The following is a 27,815-nucleotide window of genomic DNA, read 5'->3' as shown; positions in this document are numbered from 1 at the left end:
TTCCTCAAATTTTCTCTGAACCTACTTCCCTCCAGTGTCAATGCAGTTAATTTTTTTATTAATCCATAGCCCCTCTCCCTCCAATAGATAGGGAAAGCAACGGGATTTACCGTATCCTTCTTGTCCTACAGTGTCTCATTGTCTTTTGTCTTTGGTAATGAACCTGTCAGCAAAGGGAATGTTTAATTTATCATTGTGGATGAATCAAGTGTGAGCACTGTCTGCACAAATATCTTCATGTTGGCGTTTAATTAATCAAACGCAGGGATATAAAGTCAGATCAGGCACTTATTTGAATGCATGGACAACTTAAAACGTGTCAACGACATTTCATTTATTGCACTTAAGTAAAAATAGCATTTCCAAACAGATTCATATTAAGAGAGGTGATATAGTAGGTTGTTGGTATTAGCAGACAACATTACATTCTCATATGGAAGTCTATAATTTCTGGCAGTATAAAATAGATCAAACCTCACAGCAATATCTTGTAATAGAAAAAGAACACAACAAAAACATAAAGAGAAGAATTATCAGACATAGATAAAAAAAAGAGGATATTTATGTGTAAACGGTTTCCTCTGGGCTGTCAGGTGGCGTTGTGTTCGCCCTTTTACCGGGATATCATCCCTGCTAGTAAAAGCTCCATCTGTCAGTTACTGTCTTCAAAACTGCTGCTCCTGCAGCAAGAATGAAATCTCATTGTACTCATGGGATCAGACACATAACCTGTTAAATGAAAAGAAATAAGGTAAATGCAATGTCTTTGAAACAGGTCACGTAAAAGGCGACTCTTAGATAAGCACTCAACTTGCTTTTTGTAAATCAGAAATAAATGAACAATGTGTGCAAATTTATATAGATCAAGATTATAACTTGCCCAAGACTGGTACAACTTTAGGGCACCCCAAAGATTCCCCCCTTAAGCTTAAGACACGAGGGGCCTGATTCATTAGTGATCTTATCTGCCGTTTTTTGCTTATCTTAAGCAAATCCACTCTGTGCATGCTCAGAAAAGGGAGATAAGAAGCAAAATCCACTTCATATGTGAAGAATTTCTTAAGTTAAGATGAAAATCTTTCTTAACTTCACTCTTATCCCCCCCGTTTCTTCTTAAAAATAAGCATCTTAACTTTTGCACAAGGTAAGATTGCTAATGAACCAGGCCCTAGAATATATATTCCCCTGGAATCAGTGACATCCCCAAGGCTTTACAACAAATACAGACTGGCACGTCTTCTCTTTTTGCGTTACTTTTCCAGAAACTTTACTGTCTTTGGAACCACAACTGTAAAAGAGGGATGCGCCTACATTTGTAGGTTTGTGGAAACTCTGATGAAACATTGTAAATGCCAATACAAAGTTCAACTTGCTTCCACCGTAGAGCCCTGTGCTTTAAATTAAACCTCCTGAACACTGCTCCATTTAGCCCCATAATGTCTTAAATCAATGATAAGAGTGAAGGGACGTCTGTCTATATTACAGATGTCACTTCTCGAATGTTTTTATGACATTGTTTGAAGTGCGCTTTTCTGCAAAATTGCAACTGAAAGGTGCCAAATTCATACCATTAAAAGTACAGGACGACAAGTTAGATGAAGCCACAGTTGTCCTTCATCGGTGCTACAGGAGCTTCACATCACTGCTCTGTGCTGTTGGGGAGCCCTGCTATTTCCACTAGCTATCTATCAGTCTGTGGTAGGTAGGTATTTCCCCGATTTCTAGGGAATGGGTGGTTGCCTTCTCCTGAATTTTGATTTAGTCTACACAATGGCTACATGTAAAATGCGTTTGGCCTTATTCCTACATTCATTCTCACATTCCTCCTTGGCCACACTGGTGCCAAGATGGCACATCCAGTATTTCTCATTGGCTCTTTGACTGTGGGTCTGGCGATGGCAGATATGGTAGGGGTAGATGGACCTCTGGTGCATCCAGCAGAACCACATTAAAGATTGGGCAATGAGACCGTGCGGACCAGCAGCTTCCAATTGGTTCACACAGTCACACTTCTCCGAGGAATGAATGGTATTGGCTTTTGCTTAGGGCTGTTTGGAGAGACTGGAGGGGGGGTCTTTGCGGTTACATATCTCAAAGCTGCACACGCAACCTGAGGGGCGCCCAAGAAGCGGCAGCACCAGGGCCTGAGATTACTCTTGGCGCCCCTGTATACATCATATACAAAATAATATAAGACTAATGATAAAGCTGAGCAAATGGTAAATAATAGCTCAAGGCATTTATAATAATATAACAACATCTTATGGATGCCTCCCGTTCTCAGGAATTTTGAGGGGGTAAGATTAAACCACTCTTTGCTGAGTTTGCTGCCCTCTTGTGGTGTGAACTAGTATTGGAAGTGGGTTGGTATATGTGGTATGGTATGGTATACGGTGGTATGGTATACCACCACTTCTCCTGCTGCCTTCACTGTAAAACTATAAAATTACATTCACTTACATCTTCCATATTGGCAATTCTAAATTTCCACTTCCACCAGTGGTCAGAACTATATTACATGTAAGTGAGCTGACAAGCTTTAGGTATGTTTGGCTAGGGATAGAGCACTTATTTTAGTCATTTGCCAAAACTGGGGACACAAACTCAATCAGGAGATTTAATGGGAAGGGAAACAACTATGTCATAATTGCCTACTCCCACGGAATGTCCGGGAGACTCCCGAATTTCTGGAATCCTGGATCGCTGCCAGTTCGGTAAGTAAAATGGAGGGGGCGGAGCTTAGTGACATGTTTCACGTGTCACCGCGGCCCAGTCCCCTGCTGTAATAGGCCAAAAATGACAATGACAGCTTAGGGGTGGGGCCAATGACATGATTCTCATAGCCCCGCCCCTACCCACCCACCTGTCCCCCGGACCTCCCGGAAAACAAATTGCCAAAGTTGGCAAGAATGAACTATCTGCAGTCAGAGTATTATAATGTAAACAGTAGCACAGAGTATTTCAATGTAGCCAACTCCTGGATGTCCATGTGTAGGCCAGTATGAAATGTAATGTGCTCCACTACAATGTATCCAATCTGAGCATCTAAACATTAGCCATAGCACAGACAGTGATATGAGGCTGCTGTTCAACTGCTGCAGGCTGATTGTGGTGTTATATGTATCTCCACTATGAAACAAAGATCATACATCCAGCTCATTTATTTTCTTTAGGAAACAAAGGGACGTTGGTTTGGGCTGTATCTACAGTTTACAAACAAGATGAACAACTCCTGCTAAATGTTTCCCTAGATTTCATTTAAAATATCTCATCACTTTCATTGTTGAGTAAGTGTCAATATAAAATCTCCCTCATCCCTCCTGACTGCCGATAAAGGATGTTAATGAGATTGTCCTGGCAGCTTCCCTTGTATGCATGGTCTTCAGAGCCCCATGAAATCACACCTGACACCTCGCTCCAGTACAAACATCAATAAATGTCATTTCCAACCCTAGTGTATGTGAAAATCCACCCACGTCCCTACCAAACACTTCCCTACAGCTTCTCAGGGCTTTAATATGGACTACGAAAAGTAACCCAAACTGGATAGCACGGCCCCATGTTGTAGGCTTATTGCATGTCTCACTTTAATAGCTTTGTTCATGCTGCAACTTATTGGGAAACAAAATGGGCCTCATTTAGATTTGGATGCAAATTCAATAACGCACAATTTGTGGTAGAATTTTCATTTGACTGTATGTGATCCATGAGGCCCTTTTGTATTCAGACAGAGTACAATAAGGAGCGTGGAGTTGGTACGTCACTTTATCAACACCCTTTGAGATACATCAGTATTTTGGGATACACATATCTTTAAATATATTATATCTTACCTCTCTGTCTGTATGTATTATCCAGTATTGTTTTATTAATGTTTGTTCGTAATTGAAAAGCGCTACAGAATTTGCTGGCGCTATATAAATAAATGTTGATGATGATGATGATGATGATATGAAGCGTAAATACTTGGAGTACCACTAGCAAGCTGTAGGGGGAGTTGTTTCTAGTAACATACATAATTATGTACTCATTATGTAAAGTACTTTTAGAGGGCTACAAAATCATTTATTTCCTTTGTTTTTTTCTAATAAGAGTTAAACAAAAGGGAGAACGTTGCCTGTACATTTTTATAGAGGTGCTGGACAGGGAATACAACTGATTGTTTGATCTCCATGCCAACAGTTCTGAGGATCTGCACCACATCTATTTAAAGATAACAGATTTAATGGATAAAAAAATGTAGTTTAGTGTTAGCCTGATATGGCAGGTTTCCCAAATGGCCCAGTGCTGCAATCCATCCCCACACAGTGTCTGAATTACCTCCGTTCAGGGAGTACAGCAGCTACATTGCCCAGGGGTGAGGGGGAGTTGTAGCCATTCCACATACCTGTACAGATTTACTGTCAGCCAATCAGCATCCAGTGAGCCAATCAGGGCTCACCTCCGCCATTTGCATTTTGCTCCACGGTGAGCCTATAGGGCTCTCCGGGTTGTTTAGCCCCGCCCCATGCACTGCTCTGATCAAATCAGTACAGGAAGCAGAAGACAGATTTATTTATATAGATTGTTAGAAATAGTGATAGATTACAGATGGATACATATAACTCAAGAATAAGATAAATGATAATTTTATTCCAAACAAATCTGCAATATATAGATGTGAATGACAAATATTTTCTGTACAGTGGCGCTATATAAATAAATAATACTACTAATAATGGTTAGGGGTAATAGGTAATGGGATAATCCATTTAAAGTGTATCTGCTGAATAGACAGACACATATAGACAATAGACACATTCAATCCCTCGCGCAAGCCTGTCGCTTCCAACTCCGTAACATTGCCCGCATCCGTCCCTTTCTCTCTCAGGATGCCACCAAAACTATCATCCACGCTCTCATCATCTCCCGCCTCGATTACTGCAACCTTCTCCTTACTGGCCTCCCCCACTCCCAACTTGCCCCCCTCCGCTCTATACTCAATGCGGCTGCAAGACTCATCTTCCTCTCACGCCGCTCCTCCTCCGCCTCTCCACTTTGTCTCGCCTTACACTGGCTCCCCTTCCCCTACAGAATCCTTTTTAAACTCCTTACCACCACTTACAAGGCTCTCTCCCAGTCTACTGCCCCTTATATCTCTAACCTCCTCTCCATTCACACTCCTGCTCGCTCCCTGCGCTCGGCCAATGATCGCCGCCTCTCCTCCACACTGATAACCTCTTCCCACTCTCGAATCCAAGACTTCTCCCGTGCTGCCCCCCTTCACTGGAACGACCTCCCTTGCTCCATCCGTCTCTCTCCCAATCTGTGCTCCTTTAAACGGGCACTTACAACTCACCTGTTCCTTAAGGCCTACCAACCATCCATTTAACCTGCTCATCCTCCCTAGACCCCTCTTCTCTCTCCCCTTTGATTCACTGGCTCCCTTTTGTGCCTGACTTTGTTTACCCTCCCTTAGGATGTAAGCTCGAATGAGCAGGGTCCTCTTCCCTCCAGTCTCCATACCTGTTCTTCTGCTCCGTCTCTACTGCATCTGCCCTCCCGGAGTTTCTGAAGTACTGGTACTGTGTGTTTATTGTTCTGTACTGTTCTACCCGGTATAGTCTACTGTATAGTCTACTGTTGGTACTGTGTGCGGCGCTGCGGAAACCTTGTGGCGCCCTACAAATAAACGATAATAATAATAATAATAGACACAATGGAGGCAGACTTTGGGCTTGGACAATATTCATGACAATGCAGGTTATCAATTTATTAGGAATTAGCAGCATCACCAGTGACAACCAGAGATGTAACAGTTCTTTGTGAATTAAAGGGCTGTATTGTCATAAAATGAGCCTTCCCACAATGGTTGATAACAGAAGACACCCCCCCCCCCCACATACCCTTCCAAACCCCACACCCCTTCCAAACCCAACACCCCTTTTTTCAACCTATGCGATGATTTATTATTTTTCATATGAGTTTTGAAAACAGTACCTTCCAGATGGCTGCCTAATCTATTTATTTGAAGAGTAAGTCCTGGCTTGTGACTGTAATAACATGCTGTTCTTGTCTTAAAATAAATGTTCAGATCCTTCAAAGTCTGACTGCAGAACAATATTGTGATTATGTTATTACGGGTACTAGTACATCTGTACGTACCATTTTTGTCTATCGGTGGATACTGGAAACTTTTCTTCATCTCCTCTAAGGTCAGACCGCGGCCGGGGGTGGAATCAGCGCTGCGGAATAGGATTAGAAAATAAAAACAGATAAAACATTGAACTTTAAGTCACTTTAGTTTCTTTTGTAACGAGAACTATAAAAAAAGAGATACAAACTGTTCATGGAACTTGACAAGAGAAATATAACAACGCTCTCTGGATTTTTTCGCCCGTTGACCCCAAAATCGTCACTCTCAAGGTTTTAATGTTTTCATGTATTGTTTAACTGCTATTAATAGTTAGTAAAAATAATAACTGGTGAATGACTTATCTCTCCCGCGTTTAACTTTTAGAGATGACAATAATAAACATAAGCCATAAAAAAGATAAACTAATTTGTTTAGGCTGTACTGTGAGGGAGAAAAGCGAAGAGCGGCAGACTAGCAATTATGTTTTAATTAACATTTACTGTCGATATTGTTATGTGACTATTGCTATGATTTGCAGTGGCACACGCAGAGGGGGTTTCTGAGTCTCTAGAAACCCCCCCCCCGCGCTAACTAAGTGGCCACTGTCCTATACAGCAGCCGCGGCGCTGTCAAAGAAGCGTCCGCGGCGGTGCTGTATTGTATACAGCAGCGCCGCAGACGCTTCATTGACAGCGCCGCGGCTGCTGTATAGGACAGCGCTGGCGAAACGGAGCTGCTACGCATGCGCAGCAGCTCTCTCTTGTGTTTTTTCTTTTCTTCGGTCGGCGGGGAGAAACCCCCCCCCCCCCGACAATCCTCCGTGCGCCCCTGATTTGTATTTTTCTCCTAAAATTCTTCTTACAATTAACCTTAATTATGTACAGCTATCAAGTTGGTCCAGTTTAATATTTCAACTTTTACTGTGACCCCGTCCCTTCAACACTTCAAAATATTTAGACTGTTGCCATAAATGCTATTTAGCACTTTACCTTTTGATCTATAAATTAGAAGATGATTTAAAAAATGATAATGTCAATAAAATTAAAATGTAGCAAGAATTTTTAGGCTGGGAAGCATGTGTGCCCTGGGAGTAAAAAAAAAAGAAACAAGATATATTTTGTTTATGAATTAGGATGGGTACACACTACAAAAAAGTTCTCCCGATGCGATATCGAAAACGATTTAACGACTGAAAGTCACGATCAGCAGCCGATTCCTGTGTACACACTATACAAGTTTTACAAAATTTACCTTCAGATCTGTGATCTTCATCTGTCATAACCATCGGCTGAAAAGATTGTGACTCCGTAAACTCTATGGAGATCTGCCTACGCTGCAGAATTTGCCCGACATCATTCCATCGTTTATAGAGTTTTTATAGCCCAGTTTAAAAATCAAATGAAACAATACAACGAGCTTTGGAATGATAAACGTTCATCGTTGGAGCTTACACAATGTTACGGTATCAGACCAGACGGTCGTTTATTGTTTGGTTGGCCCCATGATCAGCTGAAAACACTGTAGTGTGAACCCAGCCTTAATTTTAGGTGCCTAAAGCACATTATATGCACTTTTAATTGAATTTTCATTAAGTGCATGGTACATTATGCTGCAGAGAAGTATTGAGAGGTGTCAATGAACAGGGTTCTAATGCTCTTTTAAAACAAGGACAAAGTTAAAGGTTTTGGCTATACCATTGTGTGTGAACCCTTAGGGCTAGATTTACGAAGCTGCGGGTTTGAAAAAGTGGGGATGTTGCCTATAGCAACCAATCAGATTCTAGCTATCATTTTGTAGAAGGTACTAAATAAATGAAAGCTAGAATCTGATTGGTTGCTATAGCAACATCCCCACTTTTTCAAACCCGCAGCTTAGTAAATCTAGCCCTTAATCTGCAATAAAATTGGCCGGCTGATCTGGAGCCTCTAAAATACAGAAGTCGTACAGATAATGACTGTTTTCTGGACTGCAGGCTGCTGACAGTATGACCTCTGTGAACAACTCAAGGAGACAGACAAAAGAATATACAACAAAAGACCATCCTGTCACGTTGAACAACCGTCAATGTATACTATTGATTTTATACGTTGTGCTACCATGTAGTTTACCTGTTTAAAAATGTAACAGCAGTCGGAACACACAGCCTTAGTCCCTCTTGTATAAATATTTTAGCAGCCTTTGTGCTATCAAGTGGCTGTTAGATTTCTTTGCGGTTGACAAGCAGTCAGTGTGGTGAGGCAGAAGTTTCATTCTTGTCTCCTGGAAGGTTTATCAGCATTTTCCAGGTAAGGTAAACCCTAATGATTCTCCCCTACCCTCTCAGATAGCAGAACTTTGACTGGGGATTTTACAGATAAAATGTAAATTCCTGTAGCCCAGCTAGACAACAGCTCGCCTGTATCATTTTGCAGACACTTAGCTATTGACAAGTGTTCTTTGGAGCTCTTAACAGTGAAATAGAATTTGTCCACATAAATTTGCAAACACTTCCCTGACTCATTTCGGTAATATGTCAGATGTACTTTTCTAGCACATGGCAGGTAAGTCACATTTACATAGCCAAAAATGTTTAATTTTATGTTAAGTTTAATACCTGCATACAAATAGATATAGAGGAATTACTGAACTAATTCTAGGCATTTTCATAGGCAGTGTAATGGAAACCCAAAGTCCTATCAACTTTTATACATAAACACAGGTAGCTTGTTTTGTGCTACCAGTAATTTCTCAATCATTAATCAATTACTTGGGTTTTGTACCACACATCTGCTATTATTACACTTAATTGTATTTTCCATTATACTTCTATATATTCATGTATTTGTCACTTTGTATTTGTGTATCTGTCTGCTAAGGGTCCTGCACTGTGGAATCTGTGGGGCCTTATTATATAAACCATGACGATGACACTCCTAGGATATAAAGAATTGTCCCTCTAATGGTTTATCCCTTTAAATGTCCCTATTTTTCTTCTCATTTTCTATATACTGTAACATGCAATTCTACACTATCTGTTCAAATACTGTGGGTTTTATAAGTAATATTTATTGAAGTACAGTGTTAAAAATGGAAGTACAATTCATTATAACTGCGCTCGGTGACATAATGATGATAGGGATCGTAGGACATTGTAGTCCACAGACAGTGTTGTGTATGACATATTTAGATGCACCTGGTCAACGGTAACGTGTCCATGGCAATTATTTTAAAATGTCTATCTTGTATGTCCCTATTGTTATATGTTTCACGATTTATGCATGATCCTTAGAAGAGTATGGAGATGCGAGCAGGTCCATATCTCCTGGTGGCGTGCTACAATTACATGTACACGTCCTTACTGTACTCCACGAACGCTTCTACGACCCTGCTTCACCTCTACAGGCGTAAGGGGCCATAGGTCTAAGAAGCACTCAACTCTGAATACAGGTGGAGTTTGATACGCATCAGGGCCGGACTGGCTATCTGGCAGTTCTGGCAAATGCCAGAAGGGCCGATGACCAGAAGGGCCACTTCAAATTCGTTATCACTGCCTTCCAGGACCCGACAGTCAGGTCCCGGAAGGCAGTGTGTACAGCAGAGTTAAAGGGGCCGGCCCTAGCCTATTAGGGACCGGCCCCGACATTCACTGACTGCTGGGTGGCTGGCTTCTCCCCAGGAACCAGCCACCTTACTAACAGTGCTGCGAGCGCGGATCAGCCCAGCGCTGCTTCGTCTCTCTTCCCCCTTTCCAGATGCCTCTTCTGTCTCCTGCAGTCAGATTTCCTCAGAGCCTCTTCTGTCTCCTGCTCGCTGGCGGGTGCTCCCAGCCATCACACAGAAGCTGACAGCTGCAGGTCCCTCCTTGCTCAACGCCCAGAACAGCGCCATAATCAGGTATGTATACATTTTATTATGTGCAATGTATTTTTTATTACTACTATGTTGGCACTATTTTGAACCTGGGGGCACTACTGTGGGGCATAATTTGATCCTGGAGTGCACTACTGTGGGAGGGCACTACTACATCCTGGAGGGCACTACTGTGGGGCATATTTTGAACCTGGGGGCACTACTGTGAGGCATAATTTGAACCTGGGGGGCACTACTGTGGGGCATAATTTGAACCTGGGGGGCAATACTGTGAGACATAATTTGAACCTGGGGGGCACTACTGTGGGGCATAATTTGATCCTAGAGGGCACTACTGTGAGGCAAAATTTAAACCTGGGGTCACTACTGTGGGGCAAAATTTGAACCTGGGGGCGCTACTGTGGGGCATAAATTGAACCTGGGGGCACTACTGTGGGGCATAATTTGATCCTGAGGGTCACTACTGTGGGGCATATTTTGAACATGGGGGCACTACTGTGTGGCATAAATTGAAAATGTTGGCACTATTGTTGCATATTTTGAACATAAGGGCACTATTGTGGCATAATTTGAACATAAGGACACTATTGTGGCATAATTTGAACATAAGGGCACTATTGTGGCATAATTTGAACATAGGGGCACTATTGTGGCATTATTTGAACATAAGGGCACTATTGTAGCATAATATGAACATAAGGGCACTATTGTGGCATAATTTGAACCTAGGGAACTACTGTGTGGCTTAATTAGAACCTGGGGGTGCTATTGTGGCATAATTTGAACATAAGGGCACTATTGTGTCATAGTTTGAACATAAGGGCACTATTGTGGCATAATTTGAACATAAGGGCACTATTGTGGCATAATTTGAACATAAGGGCACTATTGTGGCATAATATGAACATAAGGGCACTATTGTGGCATAATTTGAACCTAGGGAACTACTGTGTGGCATAGTTAGAACCTGGGGGTGCTATTGTGGCATAATTTGAACCTGGTGGCGCTACTATGTGGCATATTAATTGGGGGCACTACGGTGTGGCATAATTCGAACATGTTGGCACTATTGTGGCATAATTCGAACATGTTGGCACTATTGTGGCATAATTTGAACCTGGGGAACTAGTGTGTGGCATAATTTGAACCTGGGGGCGCTATTGTGGCATAATTTGAACCTGGGGGCACTACTATGTGGCATATTAATTGGGGGCACTACTGTGTGACATAATATGAACTGGGAGCACTACGGTGTGGCATAATATGAACTGGGAGCACTACGGTGTGGCATTATATGAACTTCTGCCAAATGGGGGTGGCCTAGTGCTTTTTTACGCACAATTCTTTGTCATTGTCAACTATTGAGGGGGCTCCAAGAAGTTGCTGTATCGAGGCCCAAAATTCCTCTTGTCGGCCCTGCCTGGGAATCAACGGGGTAGACGTCTCCAGGTAAATAATCTAAATGTTTCCTATCTAATCAAACTGATGGCTCACATCCAATTATCTCTCACCCACCTCCTCTATCTTCCTTAATTTATATACTGTGTTATTTAAAATGAATAGAAAAGACTCTTATCCAATTACTGTAGTAAAAAGATTATTTTCCTCTGACATTTTGCTGTAGATGGAAATACTTTTAATGTGGCCGTGTAGGGTCAGGTGATCATTCAACAGTTATGTTATTTTTCTGATATATTTGTTAGTGTTTTATTTTGTGTGGAATGGTTCATGAAAATTCTGTCATCCCAGCTTAATTGAGAGAAAGGGGTACTTGTTAATTATATGTGTGCAACTACCCTGCTGCGATTTTGTGGGAGATTTGAAAAAAGCAGAACATTGGTTCCCTACAGTGGCGCCCGTATAATTGGTGGTATTGCTGTAGTGTGAGGGTGGTGATTATGTTGTAGTGTTTGGGGATTAGTATTGCTAATAAGTAGGAGAGAGTATTTCTGTAATGTGGAGGTGATGCTGGTTGCTGTAATGTGGGGGGTCATGTCGGTTGCTGTAATGTGGGGCTGATGCTAGATGATGTAATGGGGAGTTGATGCTGGTTGCTGTAATGTGGGGGGATCATGTTGGTTGCTGTAATGTGGGGGGTTATTGATGTATTATAAGAGTGTGTTTTATGCATTTCCATTGTGCTCCAGGTGGTTTGCAGAACAAGGGAAATGATCATGTGGGCAGTAGACCATACATAAGTTTGTGCTGGTGCTTCATGTTGCACTGCACCAGCGACGTCACATCACGTGCAACAATGTAGTGCATGGAGCCCACAGCAGGTGGGCCTGTGTGCTGTAAATGCCAGGGCTGATTTTTAGTCCCAGTCCGGCCCTGATACGCATGGATGGAAATGCACCTCAGAATTTGACTTATGTCCAACTCAAATGAAGCCCATAGATTTTAGGACATAATATAAAATAAACAGAACACATAAAATATAGGACAGAATATGAAAAACAGAACACAAAATATAGGACATAATACAGAAAAACAGAACACACAAAATATAGGACATAATATAAAAACAGAACACACAAAATATAGGACATAATATAAAATAAACAGAACACATAAAATATAGGACATAATATGAAAAACAGAACACATAAAATATAGGACATAATATAAAATAAACAGAACACATAAAATATAGGACATAATATGAAAAACAGAACACATAAAATATAGGACATAATATGACCCCTTCATTAAATAAGGATATTATAATTGAATCATGACCTTTATAAAAATGATTTACCGGTAAATGTTTCACAAACATATTCAGATGAATTGAAATATACTTATAAAGTAGAGAATGTAGTTTGTACAAGAACATAGAGGAAAGCTTTTATCTGTGAGGTTCTCTCCCACGGTTCTCTACTGGAATTGATGTCTACTATTTTCAACAAGTCTGAGGATCTTCACGCAGTAGTTAGGATATAGTGCAATGGGTTTGGGGTGTCTAGTGGGCTGTAGTTATTGGGGGTATAGTGTCAGGACTTCTGTTGTAGGCTTTTAATGATTCATGTGAGGAGAACATTACTGAATCTGGTGTTTCTCCACTAGAGAACAGGGCCATCTTTTCCATTGGGCACGATAGGCAGGTGCCCGGGGGCCCCACGGGCAAGGGGGCCCCATAGGCAGGGCTCTTAATTAGAATAAATAATCCTGCAAAAGAAAAAACCTGCAAAAAAAAACCTTCAAGGGTCACTGAGCAAGTACATCTATCTCTATCTATCTATATATATATATATATATATATATATACATACATACATACACACACATGTCACATGTAGGGGCCCCGGTGCACTGCTTTGCCCGGGGGCCCATAATGTTGTTAAGATGGCCCTGCTAGAGAACAATTGGTGTTTGGTGTCAATGCTCCTCAAGTTCATTGTCTACATATGGTGTACATTATACAATAACTCTCTCCCAGCCCAAACTATCTCCTAATTTCTTTAATGACATATCCTACTGTTTGTATTCAAGTGAGAATATGCATTTCCTAATTTCGTTTTACTATGTTAAAGTTGATTGCTCAACTGGGTACATTTTGCTACAGAGCTATTGACACTTTGCAAACACAATGTTTCCACAATGTCAAAGAGAGAAAAAGTGCAATAAATGAGAAAGTTAATTTTGTCAGAAAACTGTATAAGAAATCTATTCTTTTGGACACATTCATCAGACCATATACGGTGCTTTGTGTTAGGATAGATACCGAGGGCTATTGACTTTAAAAGCTTCATAAAGCTGATGTGAATATTGTGCTCATGAAGCTACTTTTCACGTCTGCCTTTCCCGATAATGCTTACATTAACCTTGTGGAGCTTTAGAATAGAATGTCATTAGTCATGGTTTTACTGTCCTCACACTCGTTTCAAATTTTAATAATAACAAAAAAAAAGCTGGGATAATCAACATAAGTTTTCAGAATGTAAGCACACAATGGCAAGTCAGCACATCAAAATATCACCCCATATCACCGTGTGGATTGGATAGTATTGCATGTTATCTTAGCCTGACCTGCAGGATATTGGACAGATTCCCAAGCAAGGAATGCAGATTATTGCTCATTACTCCAGTCTGCCTAGACTAGGAATAACTGCAGAATGTTGCACACTATCCCAGATTATACTAAACAGCACAGCAGTCTCTCTGCAGATACCTTATACACTTTCACAGCTTAGACTGCAGATTATATAGCACTACATACTTAATGAAACGACATTGCAGAATATCACACACTAACAATCAAGGGCTGAGTAAGGGTTCAGTCCGTCCTAGACTAGTACACTCATCGCACCCTCTACCTCGCCTTCCATGCCAGACTAATGTGCATTAGGTAAACAAACAAACTCATCCTTAATTTAAAATCCAGTTTCCTTCACTAATGTTTATGTTCCCTTGTTTCCAAAACTCAGCTCCACTTCACTTTAAAAGGGTCACAGCAATCTCTGTCACTCATTTAGTTTTTATTAAATTCAGAACTGTATAGCAGAACGGAGGCATGGACGAATATTAGTTTATTCCTCTCCATCACAATTTTGCAACTCAAATATTTATGTAACCCTTCCCCCCCCCTCCCCAAAAGCCTCGTGTCCCAGGCTGCAGCCTAGTCAGGCTATTGGATAATATGGCCCTACTGTACTAACAAGAAGCGGTCTCAGGTAGCAAAATTAAGTGAATTAATAAAAAAATTATAATTTTGTGATGCAAGACTAAATTATTGGAATTTACCTTGCTGGTAGATGTAACAATGCTTATAAATGACATTATTTCTATTATATATTATATCTGTCTCTTAAAGTGCACTCAGACACAGAGGCGGAACTAGGGCCCGCGACCCTCTGAATCTGCCATGGCACCTGACGCAACAAATGTTTATGGTAGTTTGTGTGGGGTTTCAGAAGTGAGCCTCTGGAAACAACATGGCTAGTATCATATCTGACAGTGATTATGCATACATGCCAACTTTTAAGATTTCTCCCCTGGATCTCCATGTGACAAGGTATAGGAGGGGGCGTGATGACATTGTTGCGTCACCATAGCCCCGCCTCCCCACTTTAAAATGCCGAAATTCACGGCATTGAATAGTGGGGGTGGTACCTAATGAGGTAAGCCCTGCCTCTATTCAATGCCGTGAATTTCGGCGAATTCGAGTGCTTTGCCTACTCTTCCGGGAGTCCGGGAGGACTCCCCGAAATTCGGGAGCCTCCCGGGAATTCCGGGAGAGTAGGTAAGTATGTGATTATCATTTCTGCATTGTAGCATTGGCACCTGGGCTAGTTTCCTACCATGGTTCTATGAGTGTAGTGTTTGTATGTTCTCTGTGTTTGATTAGGTTTCCTCCTGGGGCTCCAGTTTTCTCCCACAGTCCAATGTACCGGTAGGTTAACTAGTTGCTGATTATATTTGCCCTGGTGTGCATGTGTTTCTCTATACCTGGAGCAGGAAAATTAGATTGTAAGCTCTACTGGGGCAAGGACTGATGTGCTGAATGCATTTCTGTAGTCGTAAACTGCTGCAGAGTAGGTTGGCTTTATATAAAAGACAATAATACAATAATGTTGCACATTATAATAGCCCTACTACAGATTACTGAATATTATCACATTCCATAATACAGAATATTATAGCCTGCATTGCAAATATTGCACATTCACATTGTACACTATGGACTGCATGTTTGTTTACATTGCAAATTATTGTAGATTTATAAGACATGTATAGTATCACACTTATTTTTATTATCAGTCACCTTCATTTATAAAGATAACATGTTCCGCATGCTGCAAAAGAAAGCAGGTCCACACTCTACAACGCAATATGTCCATATTATGGCAGTATCTGCTCTTGTGGGTTGTACAATATCCTGCCGGTGCCCAAAATAGTCTGATTGACCCTGATGTTCTAAGACGATGTAAGCATCTTTGCAGCAATTATCAAGCAAGAACCACAGGTAGTTATAATAGTTTTAAATCAAATATTTATACTGTTAACATGTAAAAACAATTTACAATCATCCAGATCAATTGTTTTTCTTTTTTATCCAATTGCCTTCATATGGTTAGTGTGTGATAATAAAGATCAATCATTATCTACACAATTGATTTTAAGTTGTTTATATAGACCTCAAAATATCTCTATTATTATTATTATTATTATTATCATTTATTTATATAGTGTCACTAATTCCGCAGCGCTGCACAGAGGACTTACTCACATCAGTCCCTGCCCCATTGGGGCTTACAGTCTAAATTCCCTAACACACACACACACCCACAGACAGACACGCAGACTAGGGTCAATTTGTTAGCAGCCAATTAACCTACCGGTATGTTTTTTGGAGCATGGGACGAAACCGGAGCACCCGGAGGAAACCCACGCAAACACGGGGAGAACACACAAACTCCACACAGATAAGGCCATGGTCGGGAATTGAACTCATGACCCCAGTGCTGTAATGTCATAGACTCCCAAATGGTTGATGTGGGTAGTTTAGAACCATTGTTTTAAAAAAATAAATCACTATTACTGTGCATTCATGAAATCTTTACAGGAATAAATGTTGGTCTAGTCTGCTCTGCCATATTAAAATTGTGATGTGTGTGTGTTGTTTGTGTGTGTTTCACAAACAACCGATTTAACCTAATGCTCTCAGAATCCTGTCATTATGTGTCTCTCCATAAAACCCAGACATTAGAAGTCAGGATATATTTTGACTAAAATCAGGAAACGTCTTATTGGCAAAACTGGTCTTTTGGATCCATAATAACAAGCAAACATTTATTTCAATAATCAGCTGGCAAATGTTGATTTATTGAAGTGTCTGTATTAGAGATATCTACATTCCTCTTCTGGGCAAATAGATCCTGCTATATCACATGGATACATTATTATAATCTGGAGCACAATCTGGCTCCATACAGCGGCTTTGCCAGAATCCAAAGTAACACAGCTGACAGCTGGGAAACTGTTTGATGTTGCAATAAAATTATACAAAGTAACGTCATGCTCAACTGACTGAATTGACACATTAATATTTAGAGGAGGATCTGAAGCAGTAATCTCCATGAATAGATATAACGATGAGTGTTTTATTAAACAATATTATAGTTGATATTTAAACACCAGGCATCTGAGCTTGGAAGTCCAGACCTTCACTTGTAGGAAACCTCACTTGTTGGTATAGGGCATTGATGTCCAAGTATTTATACCCATAGGGTCACAAATATGTGCTCATGGACTAAACACTATTAAAAAAATATATGTTATAATCAGTGGTCGAAGTCGAAATTTAGAACTGGTGGTATGGAAAATGTAAGTGACTGGAATGTTGCAGTGTTACAACGAGGACAGTACAAGTGGCGGTATGGCATACCACTGTATACCTACCTACCCATTATATATATATATATATATATATATATATATAAATAATGGAAGTGGAAGTGACTGGAATGTAGCAGTGTTACAATGAGGACAGTACAAGTGGCGGTATGGCATACCACTGTATACCTACCTACCCATTATATATATATATATATATATATATATATATATATATATATATATATAATGGAAGTGGAAGTGACTGGAATGTGATAGTGATACAATGGAGACAGTAGAAGTGGCAGTATGGCATGCCTTCACTTCCACCACTGTGTGTGTGTATATATATATATATATATATATATATATATATATATATATGCTTCAAGCGTGCCCTTAACACTTATTTCTTTATTCAAGTCTATCAGTCCTCCTCCTAACTCCCTTGTCCCGACTCTCTCCCCCAGTTAGTACCACCCTATTTGTGTCTTCCCCCTTCACTTTAGGATGTAAGCTCTCAGGAGCAGGGCCCTCTTTCCTTGTGTGCTCCTTCTACTATTCCATCACCCTCTGTACCTCTTGGCCTGATTCCCTAGCCCTGTTTTCTTAAGCTTCGGCCTACTTCTCTGATTTCTACCATCCCTTACACTATCTGTCCCAGAAATAATCTGATCTGCTTTACCTCGTTACCGTGTTTGTATATATTTTTGTTCTTTCGGTATCATGTTGTGTCTTGGGTCTCTGTTTTCTGTATATGTAATATAAGGCGCTGCGGACCCTTTGTGGCGCCTTATAAGTTAAAGATAATAATAATAATAATAATAATAATATATCTCTCTATCTATATCTCTATTTATCTATCTATCTATCTATGTGTGTGTGTGTGTATATATATTATATATCTATATATATATTTGTTTGCGATCTGTGTGGCAACATCTATGCTAAGAATGGTTCTTACATATTTATTTAGATGCTCTTGGTTTAACTTCTTATGTAAGGTAATTGTCATATCTCTAAATGAAGTGAAAGCGGAGGCAGTAGGCACAAGTAGATCTTTCTGCAACCATGAGAAAATATGCAGAAGGGACAATATATCAATGGTACTATAGAGGCGCTCAATGTATGATTTGGGGCTCTAAATCAGTGAGCAATACTGGGAGTGCTAACATCCAGGGTGGGGTCAGGGCTGGAGAGATAGAGCTACCCACCCCCAACACAACTCCTATACTCTAATCCACAGCTGCCCGACCTCCACTGTGTCATATGTCTGGAGTACAGGATCATTAATACATCTAAAAAGAAGCTACAGACCTCTCATTTAGACAATGCTCAGCATTTTTTAGTTAATAGGGGTTGGACTGCATGTGGTGATTAAGATGATCAGAGCTCCAAGGCTGTACGTAGGCCATGTGCACCCAACCCACATGCCAACCTTGATGGCATATCAGATCAGCGTGCCATGCTCCTTCTTTGTGCAATTCTCCATGCAGTATAGTGACAGCTGGGTGCTCCTAGGCACTAGACCTTCAAATGCCCAGTGTGGCATGAGAGAAAATATAAAAATTAGGGGAAAACTTGTCCATTAATACATAAGAATATTCTGTGGTATTACTGTAATACTCTTATAAAGCCCATCTCTAGAGCAGATGGTATGGAAACCATGGACCCCTCCTGCTCTGAGCCCCAAGTGGTGGCCCCTACCTGACCTTGCTCTATCGCGTCACTGGAATTGCCATTGGCCAGTAGAGATTGAAGAAGGGGACAGTCCTGTCCAAAGAGGATGACGTATGATTGGACGTGAGTGTCTAGTAATCTGACACCAATGCAAGTGACACTCTCCTCTACCAATAACGTCCTCTGCTTTGGTCTCGGCCAGCAATAATAATGCGTTTGGTCAGAAAGACTCCAATCACTTTAAATATCCATATTATTCCTGCCCCCCCCCCCCCCAAATGTCTCAAAAATCTGCCCCAATATGGCTCATTATAGGCAGACTTCAGCCCTATTATAGATGATGGGCCCTCTGGCAGTAAATATTCTGCAGGTATTTTTCTCCGGTAGAGTTATGTCTTCTGTTTCCTCACTTAAAATAAAATTAAGTTTAATGTTCCCTGTAGACTAAGCAATAAACACTCAGATGTCTATTATTAAACAGTTGACGTATACAGTACATTGCCAGTTATCTCTTCTTCTCAGGCTCCTACACAGCTTGGTGTGAAGCCGCTTTCCTCCTACTCCAGAAGATTAGAGATTCATTAATTTCAACTGACTACATGTAATCATTCAGACCTGTTCAACAAGTGCTAACCCAGATAACAGAATTCTAAGCAGCAGCCTCGGGAAAGTATTCTATGTGCTCAGAAAGTATTGTATCAGCCCATCACCGCTCCTTAATACACTGGAGAGAATAAGCCTGAGACGGACATAACAAATAACTGAAGGGGCAGTGTCACAAGGTCACTGCATCACCCCGATGCGATCCCTTACTGGGAAAACTGAGTGACAGATGCCAATCTACAGAGCACCACTGTCATTAGGTACAGACTGGCTGCTCCTACTGAAGTCCAGTCCAATGGAATTCAGTAGGAAGAACAGCTCTGCAACCAATCATAGCACTGCTGGTGTCTTGGAGAGAAAGCTGATCCATGAAAAGGAGGAAGCAGAGCTGGGTGAGCGATCTGGAGTGTGGGGCGGTCTTATGATGTTATATATGTTTGCATGTTATTATTATAGTAGATTTGTAAGGTGCCACAGTGCTCTGCAGCACCGTACAGGAGGGAAAACAGGACATACATAAAACAGGGACATACAAGGCAGACAAAACAAATGCAGACATGAAAACAAAGGGTATGAAGGATCCTGCTCATTAGAAAGGAGCAAATGTGGTTCAGACTGGAGATTGGGCCGGCTGTGAGTGTGTGTATTAGTGTGAATAGTGTTATCGAGGATAAGGTCACCTCTAAAATAGAGATGGGTTTTTTAAAAAGTCTAAAGATTTGAAGGCTGTGGGAAAGTCTGATTGAGCGTGGTAGGGAATTCCATAAGTGGGGAGCAGCACGGGAGAAGTCTTGTAGGCGGGAGTAAGAGGTGGTTACCAGAGACGAGACAAGGTGCAGGTCAGAGGTAGATCTAAGTGGACAGGAGTGAGAGTATTTTGATATGAGATTTGAGATGTATGTAGGGATGGTGTTGTTGAGGGCTTTGTAGGTAAGGGTGAGTAATTTGAATTTGATTATGGAGGACACAGGGAGCCAGTGTAGGGATTTGCAAAGTGGAGTAGCAGATGTGGAGCGGTGAGAGAGTAAGGTCAGTCTTGCAGCAGCATTTAGGATGGATTGAAGTGTGGATATATGGGTGTCAGGAATGCCAGATAGCAGGAGGTTGCAATAGTCAAGACAGGAGATGAGAGAATGGAAAAGAGTTTTAGTAGCATGTTAAGAAAAGGGAGTATTCTGGCAATGTTTTTAAGGGAGTCGACAGGACTGGGAGAGAGTCTGAATGTGAGGAATAAAGCAGAGGGTGGAGTCAAGGACTGAGGAAATTGTGGTGTTATTGACAATGAAGGAGATTTGAGGGCAGGTGGTGTTTCTGGTAGGAGGGTCGATAATAAGTTCTGTTTTGGACATGTTGAGCTTCAGGTAGCGGTGGGACATCCATGTGGAGATAGCAAAAAACAGTTGGTTACACGAGATAGTACAGAGGGAGAGAGGTCAGGGGAATAGACATCGATTTTGGTGTTATCAGCGTAGAGGTGGTTTTGGAGGCTGAATGAGCAAATTAGTGTCCCAAGAGAAGTGGTGTACAATGAAAAAAGTAAAGGGCCAAGACCATAGCATTGTGGGACCCCAACAGATAGTGAGAGTGGATCGGAGGTAGAAACACTAAAGGAGTGGTTTGATAGGTAGGAAGTGAATCAGGAAAGAACTGTGTCACGAAGGCCAATAGAGTGAAGGGTGTGTAGGAGAAGAGGGTGATCAACAGTATCAAAAGCAGCAGAGAGGTCTAGGAGAATGAGTATGGAGAAATGACCCTTAGATTTTGCAGTAAGTAGATCATAGGTCACTTTTGTGAGAGCAGTTCCAGTGGAATGTTGGGGACGGAAGGCTGATTGTAAAGAGTCGAGAATGGAATAAGAAGAGAGAAAGTGAGACAGGCGTTTGTACACTGATTGCTCAAGTAGTTTGGAGGCAAAGGGGAAAAGAGATTGAGGGCGGTAGTTGGAGAGAGAGGCTGGATTGAGAGAAGGTTTCTTTAGAATAGGTAAGATGAACACTTGTTTAAAATAGAGTCTAAATGTGCCAGTGGAGAGAGACAGGTTGAAGAGGTGAATTAGAGGTGGGCATGCAGTGGGGGAGAGGGAGCGGAGAAGTTGGGAGGGAATAGGGTCGAGGGGACAGGTTGTAGTGTGAGATGATGTGATGAGAGTAGAGACTTATATGAACACATGAACCTCCATAGGGATAAAGTTATAAGGCTATTGTATATGAGGACCTTATGAGGGTATATATGGTGGCATATAAGGCAATGGTGGACTTATGAGCCATATTGTGACGTTATGTGGTGACATTATGACGCTATGTGGTACAACAGTGAGGTTACGTGGAGGGATGATGGACCTATATAGGTTTGCAGATAGGTGTAAGTAAATAAATCATTAGGGTAGGAATAAGGAAAACTTTGGTTAGAGCGACAGCAAAGAAGCTGTGGGTCTGGTGCCATATTTTTTTTTGGGGGGGGGGTTTAAACTCACTTTCATTTTGTGTGATAGGCGTATATTTTTTTTTTCTGTGTGAAACTGGCAAAATACATAAGTGATATGCAGAATAAGTGAATGTTTCTGCAGGCTTCACCCAAAAATCAGAATAGTCACAAAAATCGGGACTACTGGCATACATGACGACGTCACATGACCACCTCTGAGGTAGATAGGGTGGGGGGGGGGGGGGGGGCGTAGGCCGCCGTTCTGTCCCCCTCTGGGGAACAAAGCAAAAGATTCCCAAGAAGATGTCATTGCTGCCCTTAATAACACAGGAACTTGATGTGATATTCATAAATACTGTACACTGTAACTGCTGCACAAATTAATTACATAATACATTAAGGAAAATATAAACACATAAACACTTCCCACAGAATTATGTATTTTCCATTAGTGACTATCATTCACATTTATAGTAATAATATATTCTGGATAATACATGGGGACGGTGACGTTATTTAATAATGGGAATGCTTCCAAACTAATCCAAAAATATTATACTGTATGTCCCAATATAAATGTCAATTAGTTACTCACACATCTTGTTGACCGACCTTATACCTCTAAGGACATACCGTTGTTTGTTGGTATTTTTACCAGTGTTTGAATAATTTTATTTATATATAACTTTATTATTTTTGCACTTTCTTTATAAAGCACCAATATGTTAAACATCATTATACCTACAGCACATGTAATGGCAGTATAATTGTATTATTATTTCTATGGATGTTCTGTGCTGTGTGGTAGGGGCTGACCTATCACAGAGCATTTTGTATGTGTCAGGGCTTTTTAGTGACTGGTGGATGTGAGGCGTTTACAAATTCCTCATTGGTAAGAATGGAAGAAGCCAATGGAGATTCAATCCCTGATTTATGGTACAGACTTCTTGTCTACTGCGACTAGCATAAGTGTCACCATCATATTTGCCCACTTTCTGACTCTGACAGGTTACGTGACAGGGGTAGGAGAGGGCGTGGTGACGTCTTCAGCTACCATAGATCCGCCTCCACTATGAAATGCCGAATAAATTCATGCCACTGAATAGCGGGGTGGGGCTTAACGACCCAATTGAGCCCCGACCCCAATATTCAATGCAGTGTATATCAGCATATTTTAGGATCTGGGAGGCGTGCCTACTCTTCCAGGAGTCCGGGAGGACTCCCCGAAATTCTGGGAAATTCCGGGAGAGTAGACAAGTATGGTCACCATTTTCAGGTGAGACTCACCCTCTACAGCGGGAAAATGTGATCTCACACTAAGGACCTATTAATCAAAGTGAGTCCCCAGTAATTTAACAATTTGCTTTGTTGTACATCCCTGCAGATATACCAGATTTTAAGGAGAATTTGACTGGAGGTCTCAGCACTTTATTGTATTCAATATTCCTCTCTTATTTATCTCTGTGTACCCTGCTTATCAGCCAATCACAGAACAGCACAATAAATGATGGAGCTGATCTTGTGGGAGGCAGTGACCTGTCCACTTGAGCGATTGTATTAGTGAGGACAGGGTTGCATGTGACAGGGGTAGTCTCATGAAGGGGGGAGGGGGATGGAGGCAGCAGGATGTCACAGACTAAGTTATATAGTGAAAGGAGCTGGGTCCCCAGCAGCACAGAGTATATCAGGAGATAAGTTATGTGTTAGCGAGGACAGGGCTGCATGTGACAGGGGCAGTGACATGATGTAAGGGGGGTAATGGAGGCAGCAGGAAGCCACAGACTGATAGTTATATAGTGAAAGGAGCAGGGTCCCCCAGCAGCACAGAGTATATCAGGAGATGAGTGATGTGTTAGTGAGGACAGGGCTGCATGTGACAGGGGCAGTGACATGATGTGAGGAGGGGAATGGAGGCAGCAGGAGGCCACAGACTGAGAGTTATATAGTGGAAGGAGCAGGGTCATCCAGAAGCACAGAGTATATCAGGAGATGAGTGATGTGTTAGTGTGGTGAGGGCTGCATGTAACAGGGGCAGTGACATGATGTGAGGAGGGGAATGGAGGCAGCAGGAAGCCACAGACTGAGAGTTATATAGTGGAAGGAGCTGGGTCTCCAGCAGCACAGAGTATATCAGGAGATGAGTGATGTGTTAGTGTGGTGAGGGCTGCATGTAACAGGGGCAGTGACATGATGTGAGGAGGGGAATGGAGGCAGCAGGAAGCCACAGACTGAGAGTTATATAGTGCAACTCTGTATGAAATTAAGTTAATTCAAGAAACTTGCTATTCAACCCAGTTGCACACAGAGATAATATCAAACATATTGCATAATATGCCAGGTGGTTATGAAGTCCCAGCATGGGATGAGCTACAAGTAACAATCCACAAAAGCGAGAATGTGTTGCAAACAATTTGTTTTTTACAAAAAAGTAAAAAAACTTATTAAAAGCTGTAAAAAATGTAAAATGATGTTAATTAAAGATGGATGTGGCCTGGTCTGAGGAGCCAAATTGAATTTTCCATTTGTGTCTACAAATAAGATGTCAATAAGAGCCATATTTATCAAGCTGTACTGTACGTGTCTGGTCTGTGCTACCTTTCCCAGGCTGTATACAAAACAGTGAAAACTTGTTTTATGAAAATGACGTCCGGTGTAAAAAGTTGCACAAACGCAATATGTGGTGTGAAATCTGGTGTAAGCACAATCAAGGCACAGGCTAAATTTCACAGGAAATAAAGTAATGGATTAGTGGGAATGATGCTCAACTGAAAGTGATAGTTTATCCCTGGTCGGAGGAGGTGTCATTTTATTGCATAATTTTCTGCCTCATTTTCAGTGCAATGGGAACTTCACTCCCTTATAAACACATGTGATATATCTTCTGTACTGAATTCAATCCCAGTACAAAAAAGAATGGTGCAAAATAAGATGGTTCCTTGAAAAGTGCTTCTATTTTACAGTATTGTAGGCAAAAAACATAATTGAGGGTGAAAAAACATTTCATAGCTTGATAAATCTGACCCTAGGTGAATGAGTTGCAAATAAATATCCCTTGCCCAGGAGAGGCAAATCAGCGGCATTAATATGCTTGTGTAGTATTTATTACCTTTTATTTATATTTCACGACAATATCACATACAATGCTGTCATAGTAAGGGCACACAGACACAGGTTAAGCACACCCTTTTGACATGTGTCTTTTTCAGGTATGCACATATCTTTAAAAACGTTGAGATGTAAATTTTGTGCGAACATCAAGTGTGAGTGAATGAAGATTGTCCCATCTTATTTCAGACATATCTATACGCTAGCTATAAGACTGCACATATCGCAATATAAGTGCAACACAAAATACAGTCATAGAAACTAGAGGTGCTCGGGCTCGGTTTTCTAAAAATCAAACTCACCCGAACTTAGGGGATCCGAGAAGGCTCGCGAGCCGATTCGGTACTTTCACGCGTCCTCGGACTTGAATCAAGGCAAAACGTCATTGTTGCGTTGTCGGATCTCGCAGGTTTTGGATTCCATAAGTATCTCCCTCTACAGGAGATCCAGCCTCATTGCTCACACAGAAACAGGGGTAGCAGTGTTCTTGTCACTCTCCAGTCTCCAGTGACATTGCTCAGTGCCATTGCTCACATAGAAACAGGGGTAACAGTGTTCTTGTCACTCTCCAGTCTCCAGTTCCATTGCTCAGTGCCATTGCTCACACAGAAACAGGAGGGGTAGCAGTGTTCTTGTCACAAAAATTGACTGGAAATTACTGGAAATTAATGTTATTGAGGTTACTAATAATGTAGGAACAAAAAAATTATGTGATTTTAGCAAAAAAAATAGTGATTTTAGAAAGAAAAAAAAGGATCTAAAACCAAAACCAAAACCAAAACACGTGAGGGCGGTTTTGCCAAAACCAAAACCAAAGCCAAAACACGAAGTTAATCTGGATCCAAATCCAAAACCAAAATACCGGATTCAATGAACATCTCTAATAGAAACCAAGTGTATACACAAAAAAGGAGTCTTTACTTTAACGTTACATGACAGTTTATTCTGATATTGGTGAATAGGCAACTTGTATCTCTCCACTGAGTTTAACTGTATTTTATTCCAGAACCAAAGTGTACAATATTTTAGGGGGCTCTAACCCTTCCTCGGGATGTCTAGTTGGGTGCCAGAGGTGAGAAGAATGGTCAGTCTACTGTAAAAAAAGGTACTTTTCCGCACAGGAGTGTAGAGACAAATGGGAGTAAAGAAGTAGGCTAGAGAGCAGGGCTGGGTCAAGAGAGGGATTCTTAAGAACGAGAATGATGCTTGCATGTTAGGAGTTGTCATAAATTCCCCTTCCGCTCCACAGGAGGTTTCTGTCCTCCCTGAGCTCACCTTAGGTCACCTGCCTTACGGTTTGACAGGTGTACCACCCCAGTCAAACTCCCCACCTGACATGTGAAAATAGGAACGTTCCCTGGAGCTGCGAGAATAAACGAGGATTAGTAAATCTCCCGGAATTAACGGGAATGTGGCCCATGACAATGAAAGTAGATATCTGATTGCTAACTGTAATTTACTGCGTGTTCACTTTTTCAAAAAATAACCCCCAAAAGTGTAATTTAAGCTGCAGAAGATTGATCTGAATTCATTCAGAAGAGTCCACAACACAGACGCAGTCTAACCATCCCAGACTATCAGTCAGCATTCATTCCAATGCCGGGAACACTGAGCGAGGGCTTTGAATGAAGAGCACAATGCGTGTATTAAATATTTCTCTTTCACCATAAAAAATACAGAGTATTTCAATAAATTACAGACGTTATTTATAATACAAAAAGGCTTTAAAGACATTGATGAAAGACACTTTAAAACTCCTCCAGGCTATCTAAAGTTCTCTTCTAACTGCTATTACTATGCTAATGTCTCTTCTTTGACTTCTTATAAGCTCAGGTAAAGTATTGTGAAGTGTATGCATCATATAATAATACAATTAAATCTACAATGCCTCTTTTGTTGCATATTTCGTACAACTGTCCCTCCATTCCAATTACCCAGCCAGCGCCTAGTGGATTCTACTGCCTAAATAAATATAGCAGTTTTAGGTCATTTCTAAATTTGATGCGGCTCACTTCAATTTATGCAGCGAGGAAAAGTTTTAGAAACCAATAAGAGGGAAATGTCCTGGAATCTCTGAAAGCAAAGAAAGTAGGTTGAACAGAAAGGGTCAGAGATAGAAATTCAGAGCTCCAGGGCATAAAACAATGTAAAGTAGCAATATACTATAGATATCTAAAAATCCTGGAAAATCGATTTGTCCACATTTGGGCAGAAAACTTTCACCCCATGCACTTGATACCAGTAAATCGTCTATTGGAGCGTTCAAAACAGAGAACTGTACTACACATTTGCTACATAACTGTGTAGACAGTACTGCGGCATTGACTGATGTATTTTGTTTTTAGCATTTTATACCCTAATTGCATAGCCAAATTATCATCATCTATTGGAGCACAATAGATATGTCAGCATTATTTCTATTTTATAAATTGCTCTTCAGTCCCATGCTTCTGAAATTGATTGGAAAGGGTTATAAAGACAGTAGACAATCTTTCCAGGAGCTGGTGTCCTAGCAAAGTCGCCAAAAAGAAAAGGCACCTTATGTTGGGAGAAATCACAAAGAACAAAAAGCTACATCCAGGGATCTACAGGCGTCTGTCAAGATAGTAAATGTTAAAGTCCATGGGAGTATATTTATTAAACTGCAGGTTTGAAAAACTGGAAATGTTGCCTATAGCAACCAATCAGATTCTAGATGTCACTT

The 27,815-nt window shown here is 41.1% G+C and overlaps 1 protein-coding gene across 2 annotated transcripts in view; it reads right to left on the bottom strand.

Moving 5' to 3' along the window:
• Positions 1–313: 313 nt before the first annotated feature.
• The window catches only part of TNNI3K (TNNI3 interacting kinase), a 174,510-nt gene continuing 147,008 nt past the window's right edge, over positions 314–27,815 (bottom strand). For both annotated transcript variants that reach the window (XM_075181918.1, XM_075181919.1), the window contains exons 24-25: positions 6,145–6,224; positions 314–729 (exon numbers count right to left, since the gene is read on the bottom strand). In XM_075181918.1, the coding sequence (XP_075038019.1) occupies positions 653–729; positions 6,145–6,224 (157 nt within the window). In that variant the 3' untranslated portion in view covers positions 314–652. The remainder of the gene's footprint in view (positions 730–6,144; positions 6,225–27,815) is intronic.

The sequence above is a fragment of the Mixophyes fleayi genome, chromosome 8 (assembly GCF_038048845.1).
Source record: "Mixophyes fleayi isolate aMixFle1 chromosome 8, aMixFle1.hap1, whole genome shotgun sequence".
Taxonomy (NCBI): domain Eukaryota; kingdom Metazoa; phylum Chordata; class Amphibia; order Anura; family Limnodynastidae; genus Mixophyes; species Mixophyes fleayi.
The sequence above is the reverse complement of the archived record's forward strand: the minus strand, read 5'-3'. Positions and strand labels throughout refer to the sequence as shown.